The 23,650-nt window shown below is 41.6% G+C and overlaps 2 protein-coding genes across 2 annotated transcripts; one reads left to right on the plus strand and one right to left on the minus strand.

Annotated features, from left to right (window-relative positions):
- Positions 1 to 12,718: 12,718 nt before the first annotated feature.
- On the minus strand, positions 12,719 to 15,196 carry LOC128133527 (uncharacterized). The gene is made up of 3 exons (XM_052770999.1): positions 14,919 to 15,196; positions 13,374 to 13,661; positions 12,719 to 13,283 (listed from the first exon to the last, which is right to left on the minus strand). Exons 1-3 carry the CDS (start codon positions 15,194 to 15,196, stop codon positions 12,719 to 12,721), a joined length of 1,131 nt encoding a protein of 376 aa, XP_052626959.1.
- Positions 15,197 to 20,204: 5,008 nt separating this feature from the next.
- On the plus strand, positions 20,205 to 23,290 carry LOC111892294 (ACT domain-containing protein ACR11). Its single transcript, XM_023888369.3, has 10 exons — positions 20,205 to 20,694; positions 21,109 to 21,163; positions 21,252 to 21,377; positions 21,484 to 21,578; positions 21,734 to 21,818; positions 22,135 to 22,194; positions 22,352 to 22,407; positions 22,498 to 22,603; positions 22,942 to 23,010; positions 23,083 to 23,290. Exons 1-10 carry the CDS (start codon positions 20,543 to 20,545, stop codon positions 23,143 to 23,145), a joined length of 867 nt encoding a protein of 288 aa, XP_023744137.1. The 5' UTR covers positions 20,205 to 20,542; the 3' UTR covers positions 23,146 to 23,290.
- Positions 23,291 to 23,650: the final 360 nt, after the last annotated feature.

Raw genomic sequence — 23,650 nt, forward strand, 5'->3', positions numbered from 1 at the left:
GCTTATTTATCACGTAAAGTTTATGTCTTGGCGCTCATATCACACCTATTGACTCATAAATGGTGTTTTAATCTCAAACACAAAGATCCCAAACCAAAACCTCCATAGAATCATATAAAGCTTGGACAAAGAGACACTCTGGACCTCCAAGGGTCCAGATCCAGAACCTAACTCGCTTAAGGGACCATGGAAGCACTAGATCTAGTCACAAAAGAGCTTAATAAGCCCTAATTCAACATGAACATCACCTCAACAGAAAATGGTTCGAAAATAGTACCTCAAACGTGATGTTCTGGACCTCAGATCTTCAGGAAGTTAACCCTCTTGCTTCCTCTTGGCTATAGCTTCCTTTCCCTTGCTAAACAACACCTCCAAGGTCGACAATGGCTCCTTCTCTCACTCCAAACGCTCAAGCTCACTAGGGTTTCGCTCTGGGGGCTGGTGAGCACAAATGACGGCCATAAGGCCCTTTAAATAGGCCCCAAACCTGAGAAATTAGGGTTTCATTAAACAGCACGGACTCGCCGAGTCCACCAATGCGACTCATCGAGTCCGGTCATTAATCCAGGTGAGAAATCGCGTTTCTACTCGACGAGTCTACGCACCAACTCCCCGAGTTCTTCCACAAAACTCAAAATAAAATGAATAAATATAATTCTTGAAATTCCGGATGTTACAATTCTCCCCCACTTGAATTTGACTTCGCCCTCGAAGTCTCATCCCTGAAATAGCTTCGGATGTTGCTCCCGCATCTCACGCTCTGGCTCCCAGTTCAACTCGGATCCTTTCCGATGTTGCCACTGAACCTGCATTAGAAGCACCTCCTTGTTCCTCAGAACCTTTATCTTCTGATCCACAGTCGCAACTGGTCTCTCCGCGTAGTTCAGGTTCGCATCCACCCGAATGTCCTCTAGCGGCATTACCGCCAACTCGTCGGCTATACATTTCCTCAACTGAGACACGTGGAAGGTATTATGAATCCGCTCCAACTCCGCAGGTAGCTCCAAGCGATACGCTACCCTGCCCACCCTCGCGATCACTCTGAACGGCCCAATATATCGGGGTTAGGCCCGCATCCACTTGAATATCCCTTAATGGCACTACTGTCGACTCCTCGACTATACGATTTTGCAGCTGCGACACATGGAAAGTGTCATGGATCTGACCTAGCTCTGCAGGTAGCTCCAACCGGTAGGCTACCCTGCCTACCCTCGCGATCACCCGAAAAGGACCGGTATATCGGGGCCCCAACTTGCCCCTCTTCCTAAATCGGATCACTCCATTCCAAGGAGAGACCTTCAGGAGTACATAGTCACCGACCAAAAAATCGAGCTCGGACCGGCGCCTGTCCACATAACTCTTCTGGCGACTCTGAGCGGTCAACAACCTCTGCCTGACCTGTTGTATCTGCTCTAACATCTGAAGCACGATCTCTGTACTTCCCATCACACGTTGCTCTACCTCTCCCCAGCAAATGGGGTCCGATACCCCCTTCCCTACAACAGTTCAAAGGGTGGCATACGGATGCACTAAAGATGGCTGTTGTTGTAGGAAAACTCTGCCAAGGGCAAATACGGGCCACAATTTCCCCCGAAATCTAATACACATGTCCGAAACATATCCTCGAGCGTCTGAATCATTCGCTCACTCTGAAGTGTCCACAGACATCACCATGGTAAACTCTAGCTCATTTCTCATATTCATCTTCGATACCGAGCACCAGGTCAACTTTTGGCCCCATTGCTGAACCCCCAAAGGCCACACATAACAAGATCCAAAATATCTCACTAACTTCCTCCCCGTGACCACTATCACGGCCCAGTGACACGCAAGTCACAAAATTCCCTTTTTCCTCATAAAAATACAACCCAATCGAAGATCGACTCAGCTCTAACCTCTGGCGTCTGCTGCGCATATTCTCCCGCGCGCCTCGCTGACCCTCCTGACAGAGACGGAGACCCCAGTCTCGCCCCGGTTTAACCACTAGGCTCCAAAAACTCAACACTAGGGCTACTCAAGCCTAAAACTCTTCTGCATCATGCACTTATCGGAGAACACTCCATCATCACACTCTCTTGCTGTCTAGTGGGTACTATGGCTTCCCGCAATATTACGACAACTTCTGACTAGTGAGTACTACGGCTTCCCATAGTATCACAACGCCAACTAACTAGTGAGTACTATGGCTCCCCATAGTACCACGACTCCCTCCCTCTGACTTGTGAGTACTACGGCTCCCCGTAGCATCACAACACCCTCTGACTGGAGAATACTACGGCTTCCCGTAGCATCATGACTCTCTCTCTCTCTCTCTGACTTGTGAGTACTAAGGCTCCCCGTAGCATCACAACACCCTTTGACTGGCGAATACTACGACTTCCCGTATCTTCACCCTATACTCTCATTCTCATTACAACGCCACACTATGTTCACTAACTCATGCACCGAGGACTATCATAGATAGCTACACACACACTTGCCCCGATATGCACTACAGACTCCGGCGGCAACCGCCATAACACAGAACCTACCTCTACGAAGATCCACTTCCTTAAATAATCCCTCTTGATGACAATACACGAAGGGCTCCCACTGGAACCATGGATACATGATACATCACTAGTCATCTTAAACCCAAGACTCTAAATAACTCCGAAATCGGGACGCTATACACGGAAACCACAGAACATCCGAACGGAGTATCACAATGTCCTGCCTCTACCACTGATTCCCTTACTCCCAACACCATACACATACAACAATACATTTCCTCTTTCACTCAATGCGCAACTTCAGTGCATCCAAACACTCAATTGGAATACAAGGAAGGCGCTAACTCTTCAGAACACACTAATGATCCTCTGAAACCCTTTCCACTACTGCTCCAAATCCAAGCAAGAATACACATCCCAGCTCGGGAGTTGGCTACTCGACAATCTTCTACCCATATCTCAACCCAGAAGTTCTCAACTGCCCATACCATCATTACGAGTCTTCCACTTGAAACGACTCTTACCACCACCAGATTCTTGACCATTGACCACCCGCCGTGGAGAAACCCATCCTTCTCTCAGACATATACCACATGCATTATCTCGCCCTGCACCTTTCCTTGATCACCAATGACCCTGATCTCATGAATTTAAGCCGCAGGTTTCTGTATCCAACCCCTAACCGCTCTTGCACAAATCTCTGGTTCTCTCAATAAACTACCCGGTTCCCCCCCACTTAGGGTTCGAACCATCACTATCTGACACATCAACAAGCTCACAAACTATTTTCACCCGCAATAACGCACCTGCCCCTGGAAAGTGCTACGCAACGCCCGATAATCCTCTTTAAGGAAATCAATCGATCTCATAACTCTGAACCTTAGATGAAATCCTCAAGAACTTCTCGTCACGACTGCCTCTAGTCGTTCCAAGTCTCGTACCAATCCAATACCAAACAACTCAACTGTCCAATAACATCACTGACTCATAGACTGGACCACGAAATCCTCATACTCCCCCTCCTCGACTCATCCACCGACGTTCCAACACATGGATCATCCCAAGAACAGGGACCCACTCCCATATTCAATACCCAACATAGATAGAAAAACCATTGCACTGATTAAATCGACTGGACTCCCCACTGATACCTCTACAATACGCCCTACTATACTCAAATAGGTGTAACGTGGTCCTCGACTATCTCAGTCCCAACTGACTATCTGCTCACGGTAAATCACTGCCTCATGGCACACATGCTATCTGATACTCTGGTGGAAAATCATCATCAATGACAACCTGCAGGGTTTACCCCCAAACCCAAAACTTAAACATCATGCCTCTCATGTTCCGCACACGAACATAAATAGCACCACCCAGGTCATAGAAGGTGACATCTCCTCTATCAACGGATTGCTCAACTCAGACCGAAATTCTCCCCTCCCTCTGACTCCTTGCCAAAATACTCTGAAAGGCTCTCGACCTCCCTCACAAGGGACGCCTCTCCGAACTCAATCATGGCCCACAGGCCTAAAACTCATAGCCGGTGGTTGTCGAGGCCAACACAAATAATAACCCTAAATATTACACACTAAAATAGTGTATAGTGGTAAAGGGATCGAATCCACGGAGATTGGTTCAATTTATAACTCTATGAAAAATCTCTTTGTAAAAATACTTGTAAAATGACAATAAAAATAAAATGGGGGGTTTTGGTGTTTTGAAATACTTGAAACAAACTAGAATTAACTATGATTTAAATAGACAAATGCAACAAAAATAAGAGTTTGATGTAAAATCAATAAAGGAGAGATGGTTGACTTAAAGTTTCCTCACTTTGACTTTTGATGAACATATCATTAGTATCCAATGGTGCAATACTTTGATTTAAATCCTTAATTTGGTTATAGTAATCCAAGAAGCTTGAGATTACCTAGACTTTTCTTAATTGTTGAAATGGCTAGAGAAGCTCATAACAATTTCCTTAGTCAAAGTCACTAATTCCAAATAGCATGTAATTAGTGAAAGTCAAATAGCATTAAGAACCAAAAAGTCACCAAATCCAAGAGGAGTCAATTTCTTTCACTACCATGTTGGAGGAAATGTTTTTATGATTGTGTGAAGCAAAAACAACACAAAAATCATTTGTTGCTTGCTAATTTTAGAATCATTTACTTAATCAAGAAATTAGCCAACTAATCACCACAAACACATTTAAACGCATGAATAAAAACATACTAGTAGTGATAATATGATAAAACACAAAACATTTCCATAAAGATTTAAGAACAAGTTCATGGATTCTTCAACATTCAACAAAAATTCAAAGGATTCAACAAAAAGTCAACCAAGATTTGCTTAGCCAAGCATGGCTAAACTCAAATGAACAAAGTTAGATAAGATTGTACCAAACATTTGACAAGATTCAAGAGATGAAAAGAAGATATTCTTCAAGTGTTCTTGGCCTCCAAAAATGCTACAAACTCCAGAGAGAAAGTATGAAAATCGGACCTTCAAGATAAGGCTAAAGAGGCACACCAAACTTCCCAAAATAGAGCTCTAAGCAAAATCCCGAAATTGCCCTAGTCAGGAAGCCACGCGGGCCGCGGGGAATCCTACGCGGGCCGCGGGCTCTGACGGGTGATTTTGGGCTTCTTCAAGTTTTGGGCCCCCACAACTAATCCATTGGCCCAGTTCGAATCCAATCAACTCCTAACCCATTTTTCTTCAATATTTCTTCAATTAAAGCCCAATTTGTCTATCCACATCATTCTAAACTTCCGCAAACTCCCAAACATTGATCTTGCACACTCAAGAATTCTCCCGCGTCTTTCAAATTTAAAGCTCAATTCTTCCAAGCCTTCAAGCAATTGACAGGTCCACCTCATGAGTCACCTTTATATCCATCAAGCACGAAATCCCCAATTCCTTTCAAGCCCAATCGCCTCCCAAGAGTGCCGCTCCGCTAGTTTCCAAGAAAATCTGCAATAATGCTCAAGAAACTAGAAAGTACCCCGAAATGGTCATAAAAATAACAAAAGGGAAAATATGCATGGAAGTTACTAAAATGCGAATGAATGTACTAAAATAAACTATAAAAAGAAGTAAATAAAATGAAGCTATCAAATCACCCCAAGCTTAAACCTTACTTGTCCTCAAGTAAGACAAGACTAAATGAACTACCCTAGAAATAAAAAGAATGGATAGAACCATGGAACCTGTTCGATGTTAGTCAACATGGTCAGAATTGATCTCGCTTCTGTCTCACAACTTTTTCATCCGATGACAATGGGACCATAAACCACAGCCGGGACAACTCCTTTAGGTGAGTAAGGAGGGATGAGCAGTCGCAGCCTCAATGAAACATGCATACAATGAAGAACATCTGTAGTAGGGAGAAAGCAACTGGATGGGCTCGGGTGGAGCTCTTCTTTAAGTACACACTTTGATCTCACGTCTGCCGGTTTCTCTCATGTGTAACTAGGTTTAATCGCTCGGGCACTGTTGTAGGAATCAGTTCACTTAGTGTTGGCCCAAACCTCCTGTAGTATCCGAATCGACAGTCTCCCTAACATCACCAATTTGCGAAAAAAGAACAACTCGATCTATATACAATAAAACAGACTTATATAAATGAATATCAAACGCCAGGTGACCAAGATGTTGGGAAATTTGTTCAATAATTGAACCGGCCACCTATCTAAGATAGTTGCAACTGAAGATTTGCATGAACCTTTTTTTTTTTAATTTTTTTTAAGAAACCCTTTGACTCAAAATTTGGTTCCCAAAGGTGTGTAAGTGGAACCGAAAGGGTAATGATATAATCTGAATGGCCTAAGTGTGAAAATGACCATGTGTGGAGCATAAAGATGTAATGTAAGCTCCTTTTCAAACTTGTGGTTTTTCAAAGATAATGAAAATGTCCAAATGTGGACTAAAAGACTCTCTAAAATTCTAAGAAAATCGCAAACAGATATGGTGATGTAAAGAGACTGGATATGGATTCTACTCGGGGACAAGCACCAATGCTTCATCCTAACAGTTCAAACATGATCAAGTGTGATCCTCTCGGCGGTAGTGACCGCAAGGCTAAGAACATCCATTGCTATAGTATATCCTACAGTTGTTAGTATTGTATGCATAGTTTTTCATGAAACTACCTGGCCATGATCACTTACCCCTTTAAGCTACCAGCATCTGATCCCAAGTATGAAATCCCAAACTGCAGCTAGTGGTCCCGATTCGATGGGTGAGATGGCAACAAGATCCTGGACAAATAATAATACAATAACTGTGAACCTGTTCCATGGTATCCAAGAGAGGTGAGAATAAACAGACAACAAAAATGCATGAATGCTAATGCCTTAGGCTAAATGTTATGCAAAAATATAAAAGGTGAAAAAAGAAGAAAATAAAATCTTTTTGGAATTTTAAATAAATAAAAAAAATGAATGAAAATTAGCTTAATACTAAAATGTTATGAAACCTAGTTAAAAATGCATGAAAAAGTAAAAGATAAGGGAAATGCCCCACCCCAAGCTTAAGAACAAGCATTGTCCTCAATGCTTAAGGAAAGGGCGGAAAGGACCTAAATCGGAGGGTCGGGCGGCGGGAAATGCCCGTGGCGATAATGGTAGTCCCACATATCTTGGACCTGGCGGGAAATAGGAGGGAAGGACTGTTCCAATCGATCAACGCGACTCGCCACATCTTGGATGGCTCTCGTATTCTCTTGCGTTTGGGTATCGATGCGCTGCACCGTGGAGAACATTGTGGCAAATTGATCAAAGAACGCAGGGGGGAAATATGGTGGAACTTCGTGTACCCCCTGCTGCTGCGGCTGGAACTGAGGCTCGACGAATTGCTGTGCAGGCTGAAACTGGTCATCCTCATCATCTACAGGTGGAGGGTAGTCTGATGGAATGATCCATTGCTCGGGATCGGTCGGCTCAAAACTCCCTATATACTCATGGGGGAGAATGAGGTATGGTTGGTTGTCAAGGATCCACATGGGACCGACGACCGAATCCCGGATGAGTTGCATTCGGCGAAGTGCATTGCCGTCAAGGCTAAAGGGGCCGGAAGCCTTCTCGAATGGAAGAGTAGAGAGATGAAGTTGAAGCGGTGGCCGGGATGCAATGAGGGTGATCAATCCCCCAATGAAAATGTCTCCTTTGTCCATAGTTGTGAGGTTGTAACATTTCGTGAAGAAAAAGGAGGCAAAATCCGGCCGCGGACCGTTCTCACGAGTCATGCACCAAAGAAAAAATAATTCCGCCTTTGAAATTTGTCCCACTTCGGAGCGGGCGAAAATGGTACATGTGAGAACTCGATGCGCTAAGTGCAAACATGGGTGAATTATGGAGGAGGCCTTTGACGAAGACGATGAATATTGTGGCTCGTTGGTAATTTGCTGCCAAAAGTGGTGCTCATTGAAGTTTCCCGGCCATGGGTCTTGTTGGTAATACAAGTTGTCCACTAGGGCGTTCACGACCCGATGCGGTAGGGATCGTCTCTCACCGAGTATCTGGAAGGTGACGGTTTGGGCTTCCTCCTCGGGATTGAATGTGGCAAGAAATTCCAATGTGGGTTCAACATAGGTGGCGGCACGGTTATAGAGGAATTGACCCCACCCGATGTTGTTAAACAATGCTTGGACTCCATCGAGCACCCCAAGACTAGCAAAAGATTCCCTATGGAGGAATTTCGTTGACTTGACTTGACGCTTATTTGAAACGAGAAAATCATAGGTTTTACGGTCCTCACGATTCAACAAACGAAACGGGGGATCCGTGGATTTTCTCTTCGAACCTCCTTTAGAGGAAGTTGCTCCCGTCCCCGTTTTTGCACGTTTAGACATTTTATCGGGACAAAATTTTACCAACAATAACTTTCAAGCCACACAAAGGCACACAATACCAACAACAAATGAGAAATTGGGATGTAAACAATAAGTTAAAGGAATGAAATTACCCAATTTTTAAGACTCGGGAGAATTAGTGCCACCAAAAAGATTTCGTCAAGACATACCCCAAGCTTGCAATTTTGCTCCGTATTTGACACTTTAATCGCTAAAACAACCCCCACAAACTAGCTTCAAGATGACATTCCGACGAATGGAGTGGCGGCACCCGAAATTAGACGGAAATTTTTTGTGAGTTTTTGTGGGAAGATTGGTATGACTAGAAAGTTCTTGATGATAGAAACAAAACCCCGTGCTCGGATTCTTCAATGGTGGACAGAGTTGGCCGGAAAACACGAAAAAAGGTGGTGGTGGGTGGTGGTGGCGCCCGGAATTCCGGCCACAGATCGGACCGGAATTTGGGTGGGGTTTGTAGAGGATGAAAAATGGAGAAGAATGGCGGTGGTTCCGCGAGATTCCGACCGGTAGAACTCCGGGAAAATGGATTTTAGTGAGAAGTGGGTTTAGCGTTCTTGAGCTTCTAGAGAGAAAATGGAGGAATGTGTTAGGTTAGAATGAAGAAGAAGGGTGCTGAAGGTGTTTAATCTTTGGTCAACGAAGGTTAAACCCGATCAATGTTTGGTCAACTCATTAAATCTCTTGGTCAGCAAAAGTCAAGGCAGTCAACAGCTCCAAGGAAACAGTCAAACGACCAACACGCGGGTAGGGCGCGGGCCGCGTGCTGGCCGCGTCTACTGGCTTGAGATTTCTGTTGCATTCTGATCTTACACGCGGGTGGAACGCGGGCCGCGGGCTGGCCGCGGGTACTGGATGGTCGCGAAAAAAAATCTAAGTGCTACGAATCGTCATGCGGGCACGGCGCGGGCCGCGTGCTGGCCGCGTCAACTGGCTTGAAAACCTTCTGACCTCCCACGTGGGCAGGGCTCGGGCCGCGGGCTGGCCGCAGGTGCTGTTCCCCAATATGACCCTGACCTACGCGGGCCGCGCAAGCCTTAAGCCTAAAAGCCACGCGGGCCGCGGGTGTTCCTGCACATCAAAAATGAGATTTGTTCCAAAACACTTGATTTTTAAGCCAAAACGATCCCCTTAAGGCCCGGTATCAAAATTTTGACAAAATTTGGAGTAAATGGGGATCGATTGATGAAACCTTTCAAAAATTGGAGTAAAATGATTTATTAGAATTTGAAAAAAAATGGTGAAAGCAAATTGCTTTCCAAAAATGCCCTTCTTTAACGTCTTTGGCGAGACGTCCTCCTAGCTTTCTTCAACACATCGGGACATCCAAATGGATGATTTCAAGGGCATTAGCACTGAAACCTTTATAGAATGGCTTCAACCGGTGCCCATTGACTTTGAAAATTTGTCCCGTCTTTTCGTTTTGAATTTCCACCGCCCCATGGCCAAAGGTCTTAATCACAACAAAAGGTCCAATCCATCTTGACCTTAGCTTGCCTGGAAATAACTTCAATCGTGAATGGTATAGTAAGACCCTATGCCCCGGTTCAAAATGCTTCCGGGTGATGGACTTGTCGTGGAAGAGCTTCGTTTTCTCCTTGTAAATCCTTGAGTTTTCATAGGAGTCATTTCTCAATTCTTCTAGCTCTTGGAGTTGAAGTTTCCTATGCCTTCCCGCCTCGTCAATGTTGAAATTGCATTGCTTGACCGCCCAAAATGCACGGTGCTCTAACTCGACGGGAAGATGACATGGCTTTCCAAAGACCAACCTAAACGGGGACATTCCTATCGGGGTCTTGTACGCAGTCCGATAGGCCCATAAGGCATCGTCTAGTCTCAAACTCCAATCCTTCCTTGTCGGATTCACTGTTTTCTCTAGAATAGACTTCAATTCACGATTCGAAACCTCCGCTTGACCGTTTGTTTGAGGGTGATAGGCGGTAGAGACACGATGGGTCACGTTGTACTTTTTCAATAAAGCTTCCATCATTTTGTTGCAAAAGTGCGTCCCTCTATCACTAATAAAAGCCCTAGGCACACCAAATCTCACAAACACATTAGATTTTAAAAACTCAATAACTGTTTTGGCATCATCCGATCTTGTGGCTTTGGCCTCAACCCACTTAGAAACATAGTCAACCGCGAGGAAGATTTAAACGTTGCCAAACGAAACAGGAAATGGGCCCATGAAATCAATCCCCCATACGTCAAAAATTTCACAAACAAGGATTGGATTTTGGGGCATTTGGTTCTTTTGCGAAATGTTTCCCGTCATTTGACACCGTTCACAACTTTTGCAAAACAAGTAGCAGTCGCGTGACATGGTTGGCCAAAATAGTCCACATTCAAGAACCTTTCTCAAGGTTCGGCTAGGTCTGAAGTGTCCCCCACAAGCAAATTCATGACAAAATTGCAAAATGGATTGGTGCTCTTGTTGGGGTACACATCGCCTAATGATTTGATCGGGACAATGTTTCCACAAATAAGGCTCATCCCACACATAATATTTTGCATCACTTTTCAACTTGTCTTTTTGAGTACGTGTGAATGTGTCGGGATACCTTTTTCTGACCAAAAAGTTAACGATATCGGCATACCAAGGAATAGATTGAGTAAGGGAAAAGAGATGCTCATCCGGAAACTCGTCCCACAACGGGAGAGGAGTTTCATTTGAAGTGATCCGGCTTAGATGATCGGCCACGAGGTTCTCGCATCCGCTCTTGTCCCGGATTTCCAAGTCAAATTCTTGTAACAGTAGGATCCACCGGATGAGTCTCGGCTTTGCATCTTTCTTTGTCATCAAGTACTTGAGAGCCGCATGATCCGAATACACTATGACTTTGGTGCCAAGTAGATATTGCCGAAACTTCTCCAAAGCGAACATTATGGCCAATAGCTCCTTCTTCGTGGTTGAGTAGTTGCTTTGAGCATTGTCTAGTGTCCTTGATGCATAATAGATCACGTGGGAGGCCCTCCCGTTCTTTTGACCCAAAACGACGCCTATCGCATAGTTGCTTGCATCACACATGATCTCAAAGGGGAGATCCCAATTTGGTGCTTGCATGATGGGGGCGGATGTAAGCAACTCTTTGAGCTTGTCAAAAGCTTCTTTGCACGCCTCGTTGAACTCGAAATCAACCACCTTTTGCAAGAGTTGGCACATTGGTCTTGTTATCTTTGAAAAATCTTTGATGAACCTTCGATAGAAACCTGCATGGCCCAAAAAAGAACGAACTTCCCGAACACAAGTCGGGTAAGGTAAGCTTTGAATAACATCAATTTTGGCCTTATCTACCTCAATTCCTTTTTTAGACACAATGTGACCCAAAATGAGACCTTGACTCACCATGAAATGACATTTTTCAAAATTTAGAACCAAATTTGTTTCAATGCATCTTTTTAAAATTTTGGTGAGATTGGTCAAACACTCTTGAAAGGAGTTGCCATATACCGTGAAATCGTCCATAAAAACCTCAATTATGTTTTCAACGTATTCCGAAAAGATACTAACCATACAACGTTGGAAAGTGGCCGGGGCATTACACAATCCGAATGGCATTCTACGGTATGCGAAAGTGCCAAATGGACATGTAAAAGTTGTCTTTTCTTGGTCCTCCGGTGCCACCGGGATTTGGTGAAAACCGGAGTACCCGTCTAGACAACAATAATGGGATTTCCCGGCCAACCTTTCTAACATTTGGTCAATGAAAGGCAATGGGAAATGATCTTTTCGTGTGCTTGCATTGAGTTTGCGGTAGTCAATACATACTCTCCACCCGTTTTGCACACGGGTGGGAACCATCATACCTTTGTTGTTTTCGACCATCGTGATTCCCGTCTTCTTTGGAACGACTTGCACCGGGCTCACCCACTTGCTATCCGAGATTGGATAGATCATCCCTGCATCTAGGAGCTTCAAAATCTCTTTCTTGACCACTTCCATCATTGGCGGATTCAACCTTCTTTGTGCGTCCCTTCTCGGCTTGCATTCATCCTCCATTAAGATCTTGTGCATACAAGTGGAGGGGCTCAATCCCTTGATATCCGCAATCGTCCATCCCATGGCTTCTTTATGCTCCTTCAACACCTTGATGAGTTGTTCTTCTTCAAATTCGGTTAAGTGAGTTGAAATGATAACTAGAAGGGTTTCATTCTTTCCCAAATAGGCATACTTCAAGTGTTGAGGTAAGACGTTCAATTCCAATTCGGGTGGTTGAACAAGGGATGGGGGCAATTTTGTATGAGTTGGGGGCAATTCAACTTGCTTGACATCTAATCTTGTGGATTTCTTCATCTCCATTTTATTTACCAACTTCTCAACTTCCGGATCCAAAGAATAAAGTTTTAATTACTCGGCTAGCTTCCCACAATCGAATCCTTTGCTTAAGATCATCTCCAATATATCACCGTTAGATAACTCGAACAATTCTTGAGTGATTGGCTCGACAACATCAACAAAGTACAAAGATGAAACATCACTAGGATATCTCATGGCATCATAAATATTAAAACTTATTGTTTCGCCATCAAACTCCATTGTCAAACTTCCCGCATACACATCGATCTTTGTCCTAGCCGTCTTCAAGAACGGTCTCCCAAGAAAGATTAGAGCCGATTTGGAGGACACTTGCTCATCTAGATCAATCACATAGAAATCCGCCGGGAAGACCAATTGGTTCACTTGCACTAGGACATCTTCCAAAACACCTCTAGGAAAGACACTTGATTTATCCGCAAGAGAGATTATGACACCGGTTTCACTTAAGGGTCCGACATTCAATGATTCATACACCGAATAGGGCATGACATTGATAGAGGCACCAAGATCAAGCATAGCACTACTAAAAGTGACATCTCCAATCTTGCAAGGAACCGTGAACATCCCGGGATCTTTGCATTTGGGTGGAAGTTTCCTTTGTAAAACCGCGGATGCGTTTTCATTCATCAAAATTTTCTCATTTCCCTTCAACTTCCTCTTGTTGGTGCAAAGTTCTTTCAAGAACTTTTCATATCTCGGAATTTGCTTGATTGCATCAAGTAGAGGGATGTTTACTTCCACCTTTCGGAAGGTGTCCAAAATCTCTTTCTCCTCCATATTCTTCTTTGAGGTTGCAAGTCGGGAGGGGAACGGTGGTTGAGTGGCTATCGGTGTTACTAAAGGGGTAGTCTTCTTTGGGGCTCCGACTTGTGCATCGTTCTTGACTATAGGTTCTTCAATGGGAATGATCTCTATTTCTTCCTCTTCTTCCCTTGGCTTCTTCTTTGAAGTACTTTCTCCGACTTGTTTGCCACTTCTCAAGGTCACCACATTGACATTTGGGTTCTTTTCGGTTTGAGAAGGGAGTTTACCACGGGATTCCAACTTGCTTATAGATGTAACTATATCTCCCATTTGTGCTTCAAGGTTGGAGATACTAGTCCTTGTCTCTTTTTGGAATTGTTGGGTACTAATGGCTAGAGATTTAACAATGTCTTCAAGAGATATTCTGGAGCTACTTGGTTGAGATTGAGGAGGTTGTTGATGATGATGTGGAGGGTGTGGTTTGGTTTGATAGTGTGGTTGTTGATGTTGGTATTGAGGTTGCGGTGGTGGATAGGACGGTCTAACCAATACATTTTGAGGCAATGATCTTGAGTTGTAGGTCATGTTGGGATTTGGCTTCCAACTCGAATTATATGCATTTTGGTAACCAGATGGTTTGTTGTGGTAGTTTTGGAACTCTCCCGTGGCATTCACATGCTCCGCATCTTCTTGAAGGATGGGACACATATCCGTAGGATGTCCCATTGTTGCACATATTCCACAAACCATCACTTGTGGAGTTTGTCCCATGGCTAGCTTTTGGACAACGGAGGTTAGATCTTTTATTTGAGACTCAAGATTTGATGTTCCCACTTCATTGACTTTGTGTTGTGTGTCTCTCTTCATGTCTTGGCGAGGGCCAAAATGTTGTGAATTTGCGGCTATGGTGTTGAAAAGTTGTCTTGTTTGTTGTGGGGTTTTACTAAAGACATCTCCACCACTCGAGGCATCAACTAGTCTTCTCTCCATTGGCAACAATCCCTCATAGAAGTGTTGAATGAGGAGTTGTTCCGGAATTTGGTGTTGTGGGCAACTATAGCACAAGTTGTTGAACCTCTCCCAATAATCATGGAAAGTCTCATTTTGACCTTGGCGGATTCCACAAATCTCATTTCTAAGACTTGAGACTCTTGAGGCGGGATAGAATTTATCAAGGAAAGCTCTTGCCATGTCGGTCCATGAGTTGATCGACCCCGGTGGAAGATAGAATAACCAATCTTTTGCTCTGTCGGCCAATGAAAAGGGAAATGCCCTTAGCTTGATTTGGTCATCGGTTGACCCTTGTGGCTTCATGCTAGTGCAAATAATGTGGAACATCTTCAAATGCTTATGAGGGTCTTCATTCTCCAATCCATGAAAAGTTGGTAGATGATGGACTAAACTTGACTTCAACTCCGAGCCTCCTTCCAAAACCGGGTAATTGATACCGGTTGGAGTTTGTGTAACATCGGTCTCCATCATTTGCCTCAAAGTTCTTTCGGGAACTTCTCCTCCGTCCGCCATTGCAATTGGTTCAATAATGGGTGGGTTTTGTTGTAGGGGTGGTGTTTCGGGAATTTCTTGGCGAGGGTCGGGACTAGAATCGGGTTCTATATCACTTAATGACTCGGTTTCAACCTCCGGGTCCCCGTGAGGATTAGAAGTTTGACCACGTTCAATTCGCTTTTCCTTCGCCAAACGCCTTGCTTCTTTTTCGATTTCCAGATTGTAAATCAAATCACCTGTACGCTGAGATCTAGGCATAGAGAAACAAATTGATTAAAAATAAACCAATACCCGACAACGGCGCCAAAAATTTGGTGGTTGTCGAGGCCAACACAAATAATAACCCTAAATATTACACACTAAAATAGTGTATAGTGGTAAAGGGATCGAATCCACGGAGATTGGTTCAATTTATAACTCTATGAAAAATCTCTTTGTAAAAATATTTGTAAAATGAAAATAAAAATAAAATGGGGGGTTTTGGTGTTTTGAAATACTTGAAACAAACTAGAATTAAATATGATTTAAATAGACAAATGCAACAAAAATAAGAGTTTGATGTAAAATCAATAAAGGAGAGATGGTTGACTTAAAGTTTCCTCACTTTGACTTTTGATGAACATATCATTAGTATCCAATGGTGCAATACTTTGATTTAAATCCTTAATTTGGTTATAGTAATCCAAGAAGCTTGAGATTACCTAGACTTTTCTTAATTGTTGAAATGGCTAGAGAAGCTCATAACAATTTCCTTAGTCAAAGTCACTAATTCCAAATAGCATGTAATTAGTGAAAGTCAAATAGCATTAAGAACCAAAAAGTCACCAAATCCAAGATGAGTCAATTTCTTTCACTACCATGTTGGAGGAAATGTTTTTATGATTGTGTGAAGCAAAAACAACACAAAAATCATTTGTTGCTTGCTAATTTGAGAATCATTTACTTAATCAAGAAATTAGCCAACTAATCACCACAAACACATTTAAACGCATGAATAAAAACATACTAGTAGTGATAATATGATAAAACACAAAACATTTCCATAAAGATTTAAGAACAAGTTCATGGATTCTTCAACATTCAACAAAAATTCAAAGGATTCAACAAAAAGTCAACCAAGATTTGCTTAGCCAAGCATGGCTAAACTCAAATGAACAAAGTTAGATAAGATTGTACCAAACATTTGACAAGATTCAAGAGATGAAAAGAAGATATTCTTCAAGTGTTCTTGGCCTCCAAAAATGCTCCAAACTCCAGAGAGAAAGTATGAAAATCGGACCTTCAAGATAAGGCTAAAGAGGCACACCAAACTTCCCAAAATAGAGCTCTAAGCAAAATCCCGAAATTGCCCTAGTCAGGAAGCCACGCGGGCCGCGGGGAATCCTACGCGGGCCGCGGGCTCTGACGGGTGATTTTGGGCTTCTTCAAGTTTTGGGCCCCCACAACTAATCCATTGGCCCAGTTCGAATCCAATCAACTCCTAACCCATTTTTCTTCAATATTTCTTCAATTAAAGCCCAATTTGTCTATCCACATCATTCTAAACTTCCGCAAACTCCCAAACATTGATCTTGCACACTCAAGAATTCTCCCGCGTCTTTCAAATTTAAAGCTCAATTCTTCCAAGCCTTCAAGCAATTGACAGGTCCACCTCATGAGTCACCTTTATATCCATCAAGCACGAAATCCCCAATTCCTTTCAAGCCCAATCGCCTCCCAAGAGTGCCGCTCCGCTAGTTTCCAAGAAAATCTGCAATAATGCTCAAGAAACTAGAAAGTACCCCGAAATGGTCATAAAAATAACAAAAGGGAAAATATGCATGGAAGTTAACTAAAATGCGAATGAATGTACTAAAATAAACTATAAAAAGAAGTAAATAAAATGAAGCTATCAATAGCATCCAATCTCTACCTCATCAATCGTGACCGCATAACCGGAGAACCACAAGCATCATTCACTACGAACCATGGTACTCATCCCATGACATCTCTTCTCAATATGCTCCGGTGTATGGTACCCGAACCATAGCATCACTTCTCCATCTGCTCTGATGTATGGTACTCGAACCATAACACTACTCCTCAATACGCTCCGATGTATGGTACTCGAACCATAACATCACTCTTCAATACGCTCCGATGTATGGTACTCGAACCATAGCATCACTCCTCAATACGCTCCGATGTATGGTACTCGAACCATAACATCACTCCTCAATCCGCTCCGATGTATGGTACTCGAACCATAACATCACTCCTCAATCTGTTCCGATGTATGGTACTCGAACCATAACATCACTCCTCAATCCGCTCATTAGAACCTTCAGAATACTCCCTGTATCAAGTATGGGTCCTCTGATTTCAGTAGTACGGGACCATACTACCTACCACATCTACCCATACTTTCCACACGGACTATCCCGGAGCTCCTAAGTAGCTGCTCGACCTTCTCGTTCACCAATTCCGTCGCGCGCTCGCTCCCTAACGAAATTCTCTACTCTGCCGGCGCACTCATCTGGCTAAGGTTACTCCCTAGGCTCTTCCTAGATTCCCACACTTCTCTGCCATCAGCTGCTGAAGAGCTCCTAATGATGCCAGCCATATACCTCCTGAATATCGTCATATTCGCTTGGTAGCTGACTCCCACCATCGAGAGTTCCACAAAGCACGAAGCAAGCATCATTCGAGCATCGAAGAATATATATATAACTCACTCTGGGTGATAACTCCGCCTGCTCTGCTCATCCTCGAAAGTACCATCGAACTCTGCAACTCTTCCCCTCGCGGGTTCTAACTATTCTTTCGCTAAGTACCACAGTACTTATCTAGGTATCTCCCCTAGATTACTCCTCTACTCAAATCCCCTAAAGGATTCCAACTAAATATTCTCACTCATCACATACTCAAAAGCACATCGCATATAACAACAATTCCTAGGCTAAGGCATCATAAATCAGGCCACTCTAGTCCTAAGATATGGAATACCTAGCCTGTCTCTAGCATGCAATAATATCTCATAGATTGCATCATAAATATCTCATAACACAAAAGTAAGGGGTATTTTGGGAAATCACCGTTCGGGCTCTGGCTGATTGTACACACTGCTTTTTCTCGCTTTCTCTTTGAACTCTTACTCGCTTTAGAAAATTATTTCTTTGAAAACTTTTCTTACTTCCTCAGTTTGAGTCCAGATTTACTCGAAGGCGCATCCGAATCCCTCAAACCAAGGCTCTGATACCAACTTGTAACACTAAAAATTTCAAACAATTTTTCATTTAAAAATAATCGTTTAATTCTTAAAGACACTTTGCTTAAAATCTTATTCATAATCGAATTACAAAACATAACTCCATTTTTCACTTGCATAATAAACCAGGACCCTCAAAACATGACTCTTTCTCTGGTGTGTACAATCGAGCCGGTGCCATCCCGTGATCCTAAGAGAAACCTGAAACACATAACGCAAAACACTGTAAGCACGAACCTTAGTGAGTTCCCCAAAATACCACACATAACACATATTAGCCACTCGAGGCTATAACTCTGTGGGTCCGTGGACCCTACTCTGTGAACCTTCCGGTTCTAACTCTGTAAACATGCACAGCATAAATCACATAGAAATAATGCAGTACAACACATAACATACACAGCATACAAATACTCTGTCACATAACTCTGGTTACCTACTTAAGGTAAAGCATAGTGAGAAGACTCACCTCGCGTATCTCGGTAACTCGTAAATTCCTGAAATCACTAGTGCTCGATCTCCCGAGCTATAGTCCTCCTATAACACAAATATAACTATAATTAACACTTTCCCAACTAGGGTTGACTAACTCTATCAAGTCAACACCGGTCAATGGTCAACGGTCAACCCACTCGCCGAGTCCCTACGGGGACCCGATTCCTCTGAATCCCTTCCGACTCACTGAGTCACTCACCCAACTCGGTTACTCAACCCCTGGTTCGAAAACACAGAACAACTCGCTCCAACTCGTCGAGTCTGCCAATGGACTCGACGAGTGCATTCCATGCACAACCCCAAACGATCTCCTGAGGTCAGATCTGTTCCACTAACTCATAGATCCAGTCTTTCCAAGCTTATTTATCACGTAAAGTTTATGTCTTGGCGCTCATATCACACCTATTGACTCATAAATGGTGTTTTAATCTCAAACACAAAGATCCCAAACCAAAACCTCCATAGAATCATATAAAGCTTAGACAAAGAGACACTCTGGACCTCCAAGGGTCCAGATCCAGAACATAACTCGCTTAAGGGACCATGGAAGCACTAGATCTAGTCATAAAAGGGCTTAATGAGCCCTAATTCAACATGAACATCACCTCAACAGAAAATGGTTCGAAAATAGTACCTCAAACGTGATGTTCTGGACCTCAGATCTTCAGGAAGTTAACCCTCTTGCTTCCTCTTGGCTATAACTTCCTTTCCCTTGCTAAACAACACCTCCAAGGTCGACAATGGCTCCTTCTCTCACTCCAAACGCTCAAGCTCACTAGGGTTTAGCTCTGGGGCTGGTGAGCACAAATGACGGCCATAAGGCCCTTTAAATAGGTCCCAAACTCGAGAAATTAGGGTTTCATTAAACAGCACAGACTCGCCGAGTCCACCGATGCGACTCGTCGAGTCCGGTCATTAATCCAGGTGAGAAATCGCGTTTCTACTCGGCGAGTCTACGCACCAACTCGCCGAGTTCTTCCACAAAACTCAAAATAAAATGAATAAATATAATACCTGAAATTCCGGATGTTACACTCTGCGTGACATCGTGTGATATGTGATGCTCGATTTCATGCCGAATAAATGGATTTTTTGGGCTCAGTTTCAAGATGAATGTCTAAATCTTTGAGGCTTTACATTCGATTTTTGAACTGTTAGATTAGTCTTTTTGGGTTAGAAAATGACTTTAGAATTTACACTTTAAGGTATTGAAGACCAAATTAAAGAGAATGGATGAAATCGGATTAGTATACATTCTTATGATCCAATGTGCGATCCTATGAACTTAAGTTTGATCTTGCTTTAAAACCAATATTATTAAGGTGGTAGAAATTCATTTCCTCCAATCCGTTATGAGTACGCTTTAAAATCATGGTCTTTTTTTTTTTTTTTTTTTTTTTTTTTTTTTTTTTTTTATAAAGATCAAACGATACTACGAGTGTACGATTAAAATCCTGATCTTACTAAAACAACAAACCAAATGTAGGTTAAATTTTAGAACGGCTGAATAGGTTAAATCTTATTTGAATCCATTATATTTTTTTTATTATAGCTACAACAATAAAATATACTGTATTTTAAACCAAAAATAACATATTTTAGTAATTTAGAAAAATTTCCCATGCAAGCTACAAATGGGATGCTATGGAAGCAAATCGAGTACAAGTGTACTCCCATCGTACAAGTTGACGTGTTACACTTTTGGTGCAGTCCATCATCAATTTTCGCACCAACCCTCAACCTCCTGATTTTCGTCATGCCCACGTTCTCCCCCAATTCAACAACTCCAATTTCTGATTCCCCTTTTGTTTAGACTTCAAATTTTACATACGAAGTGTTCATTTTAACCAGGGAATCCGCAAATGGCCGTGTCTATGGGTTCTTACGGTTGTATTGCTGGGGTTTATGACGATTTGGTTGCATCTCCAAAGCAACCCATCTCTAAATCCCCAATTTCTACCTTTTCTTTTGGTTCGAATCCTGCTAGACACTTCTGTGTTTCCCCCAAATCCAGGTATGCTACTAAATCAACTTATAAATTCCAACCCCAGTTCTATCTTAGTAAGCTGTCTGCATTGTGTGATTTTTCTCAAGATTTCTAAGGTTTCTTTCTGTCTGTAAATACATGAAATCTCGAATTTCAAACTTTAATATCACTGATTTGACCACTTAGTAGCTAATTTTTGTAGCTATCGTCTTAATTCAAAATGGATTCTTAGCGATTGAGCAACTTTCAAGTATAATTCAGAATTTCACAGCTGATATACAGTTTAATAAGCAAGAAAATGAAAATAGAATAATCGTTATAGTTAGGAATTTAGGATCCAAAGCACCATCGATTTCTTTTATAACACGCATCACGGATTCAGGATCTACGATTTTTTGTTTTTTGTTTTGTTTTGTTATCCTGATGTGGGTTCTTACCCAGATTATCATATTCGCTGAGAACTATGATTCCAAAAGCTTCAGCCACAGCTTTAGAGGTATCAAGAAAGAATTTGTTCTAAAACTTCGATTATGTCTTGTAAACTAATCTAATTTCATTCGTGTCTTCAATCTGGTGTCGAACAGGATGAAATTTATCAGGAAACTGATGATGTTCCGATTCCAAAGGTGATCATAGACCAGGATTCGGATCTCAATGCAACTTTCGTACAGATTACCTTCGGGAATCGCCTTGGAGCTCTTCTTGACACTGTGCGTCTGCCCATCAATTTTGTTTTTTCATCATTATAAACTTATATTCATCTAAACGTGTTGTGTGATTGTGGGATAAATCATAAATGTAAAAACATATGTACAGATGAACGCTCTGCAAAATCTTGGACTAAATGTTGTGAAAGCAAATGTTCATCTAGATTCTTCAGGGAAACACACCAAGTTTTCAATCACTAAAGCGTAAGTATTGAGCTATATCTATCTTTTTATCAAATTACATTATTGTTTTCTTACATAATTTCAGCAAGATTGTTTATAAAAAACATCATGAATAAACTATTAATAAAGCATCAATTTTTAAAATTTTGATTAATTTATATCGGGTTTCTTTGCAGCTCAACTGGGCGTAAGGTTGAAGACCCAGAGTTGCTTGAAGCAATTCGTTTAACAATTATTAGCAATCTTCTTAAATATCACCCAGTATTATCCTCGTCTTGATCTTTATAAAATAAGCAAATTACAGAAAAACCATTATATTTTGGACAGTTTGTTGTTTTATAACTTATACTTTATTATTTCCAATCAAACCATATAAGTTTCATACATTTTGTAAGAGGTCAAAATGCTAATCTGGAAATTTGTTAATTTGAAAAAAAGTCAGAAACTTTTATGGTTTGATTGGAAAAAAAAAGTATTAGTGGTTAAACTGCAAAACTGCCCAAAATATAATACTATATATTTTTAACTGTAATGACTAATGTGCCCTTACAAACTTTATGAAATTGATGGCCTATAGGAATCAAGTGCCCAGTTAGCAATGGGGGAAGCCTTTGGAATCGAGGCACCAAAACATAAGGTACTAATCTGTAATCAATAATCATCACCTTTTAACATATAAACCAGCAAATGCATTACCTTTTAAATTTAAACTTTACAGAATTTTTGTATGTAAAGTTGTGTATTTAATTATTTATCAAATATTTTATTCTCCTAATAATTGGTTAACTATTCAGCTTGATGTGGACATTGCAACGCGCATAAATGTGTGTGATGATGGCCCTAATCGAAGGTAAAATAAGAAGAACCATATGTATATTATAAATTTCTTTTAAGCAAAAGAGAAAAAAAAGTGATGAACATGGAGTGTTGGATTATGCAGTTTGCTCTCAGTAGAAACCGCAGATCGGCCTGGATTACTGGTAGATCTTGTAAAGATTTTCACGGATATAAATGTCGCAGTGGAGTCAGGCGAGTTTGACACTGAGGTAATCTGGAAACCTGTTATTGGGGTCTGGGTCCCACATTGACTAGACACTGTCCTATCTGTCTCTATATATGTGGGAGTCTCATCAGGTTCTTTTTTAAAGTAAATCAAAAACTCCTTGTGTAAAGACATAAAGTAGTTAAAAAGCATTCTTTTTTTGCAAAAAAGTTAATTCTTTCAGCAAACCCTGAGCTGGCCCACACTGTCTGTGTATGTAAATAAGTTACACAGTGGTCCACACAAGGGAGCCCAATTTACATTGAATCTGTTCGAGACTTGAACCCTAGACCTTTTTTTTACCACACATATGACATAACGACTTATTAAATTGCAATGTAGGGGTTGTTGGCAAAGGGTAAATTTCATGTGAATTATAGGGGAAAATCACTTATTGAGCCACTTCAACAGGTGATTTGAGAATTCACAATCACAGCATGATTTTTAGGGTGTAAGATTTTAAGTTTAAGAAACATTTTGTAGGTTTTGGCGAATAGTTTACGATATTTTCTGAGGAGACCAACAACAGAGGATTCGAGTTTTTGAAGGATTCTGCAAGATGCAAAGTTTATACAATCACAACTTGCTTATCGTTACTTCACTTTTGTATTTATAATTTTACATATTTCTGAAACGTTTGTGCATTATGTTGATGCTTCTTAAATCTTACTCCATGCTACTTGTTTTGTTACTCTAACTTGCGCATATTGCATCTAGAATGTTTCTATTTTAGGAAACATACTTTCAGAATAAACGTTTAACATAAGATTATCATATTACCAATAAGTCAATTTTTAATTTAGGTAACCAGGTTTATTAATTGAGTATGAACTCATAACAACGATCTTAATTGAGGATAAAGTCAATTATTATAAGGTAGAAGGAAACTGTCGTTACTCGTTAAAGGTTTTATCAAACCTTATCCGAACCTTGAGTTTATCTAGTTTTGTAGACTTCTAAAAGATTAAGGCACGAAAAATCTTATAATTAAACTCACAATATGTTCTTCCTCCAACTTGCGTACATATAAAACTTTGTTTGTGTATTATTC

Source organism: Lactuca sativa, chromosome 4 (genome assembly GCF_002870075.4).
Source record: "Lactuca sativa cultivar Salinas chromosome 4, Lsat_Salinas_v11, whole genome shotgun sequence".
Taxonomy (NCBI): Eukaryota; Viridiplantae; Streptophyta; class Magnoliopsida; order Asterales; family Asteraceae; genus Lactuca; species Lactuca sativa.

What these genes read in the sequence shown, in the direction of transcription:
- LOC111892294 (XM_023888369.3), top strand. Translation starts at nt 20,543, where the DNA reads ATGGCCGTGTCTATGGGTTCTTACGGTTGTATTGCTGGGGTTTATGAC. An exon ending in TTGGAGCTCTTCTTGACACT is followed by an intron (nt 21,378 to 21,483) that starts GTGCGTCTGCCC and finishes ACATATGTACAG; the next exon opens with ATGAACGCTCTGCAAAATCT. An exon ending in GATGATGGCCCTAATCGAAG is followed by an intron (nt 22,408 to 22,497) that starts GTAAAATAAGAA and finishes TGGATTATGCAG; the next exon opens with TTTGCTCTCAGTAGAAACCG.
- LOC128133527 (XM_052770999.1), bottom strand. Translation starts at nt 15,196, where the DNA reads ATGCCTAGATCTCAGCGTACAGGTGATTTGATTTACAATCTGGAAATC. An exon ending in GTTCCCGAAAGAACTTTGAG is followed by an intron (nt 13,662 to 14,918) that starts GCAAATGATGGA and finishes GACCTTGAGAAG; the next exon opens with TGGCAAACAAGTCGGAGAAA. An exon ending in CAAATTCCGAGATATGAAAA is followed by an intron (nt 13,284 to 13,373) that starts GTTCTTGAAAGA and finishes GGTTTTACAAAG; the next exon opens with GAAACTTCCACCCAAATGCA.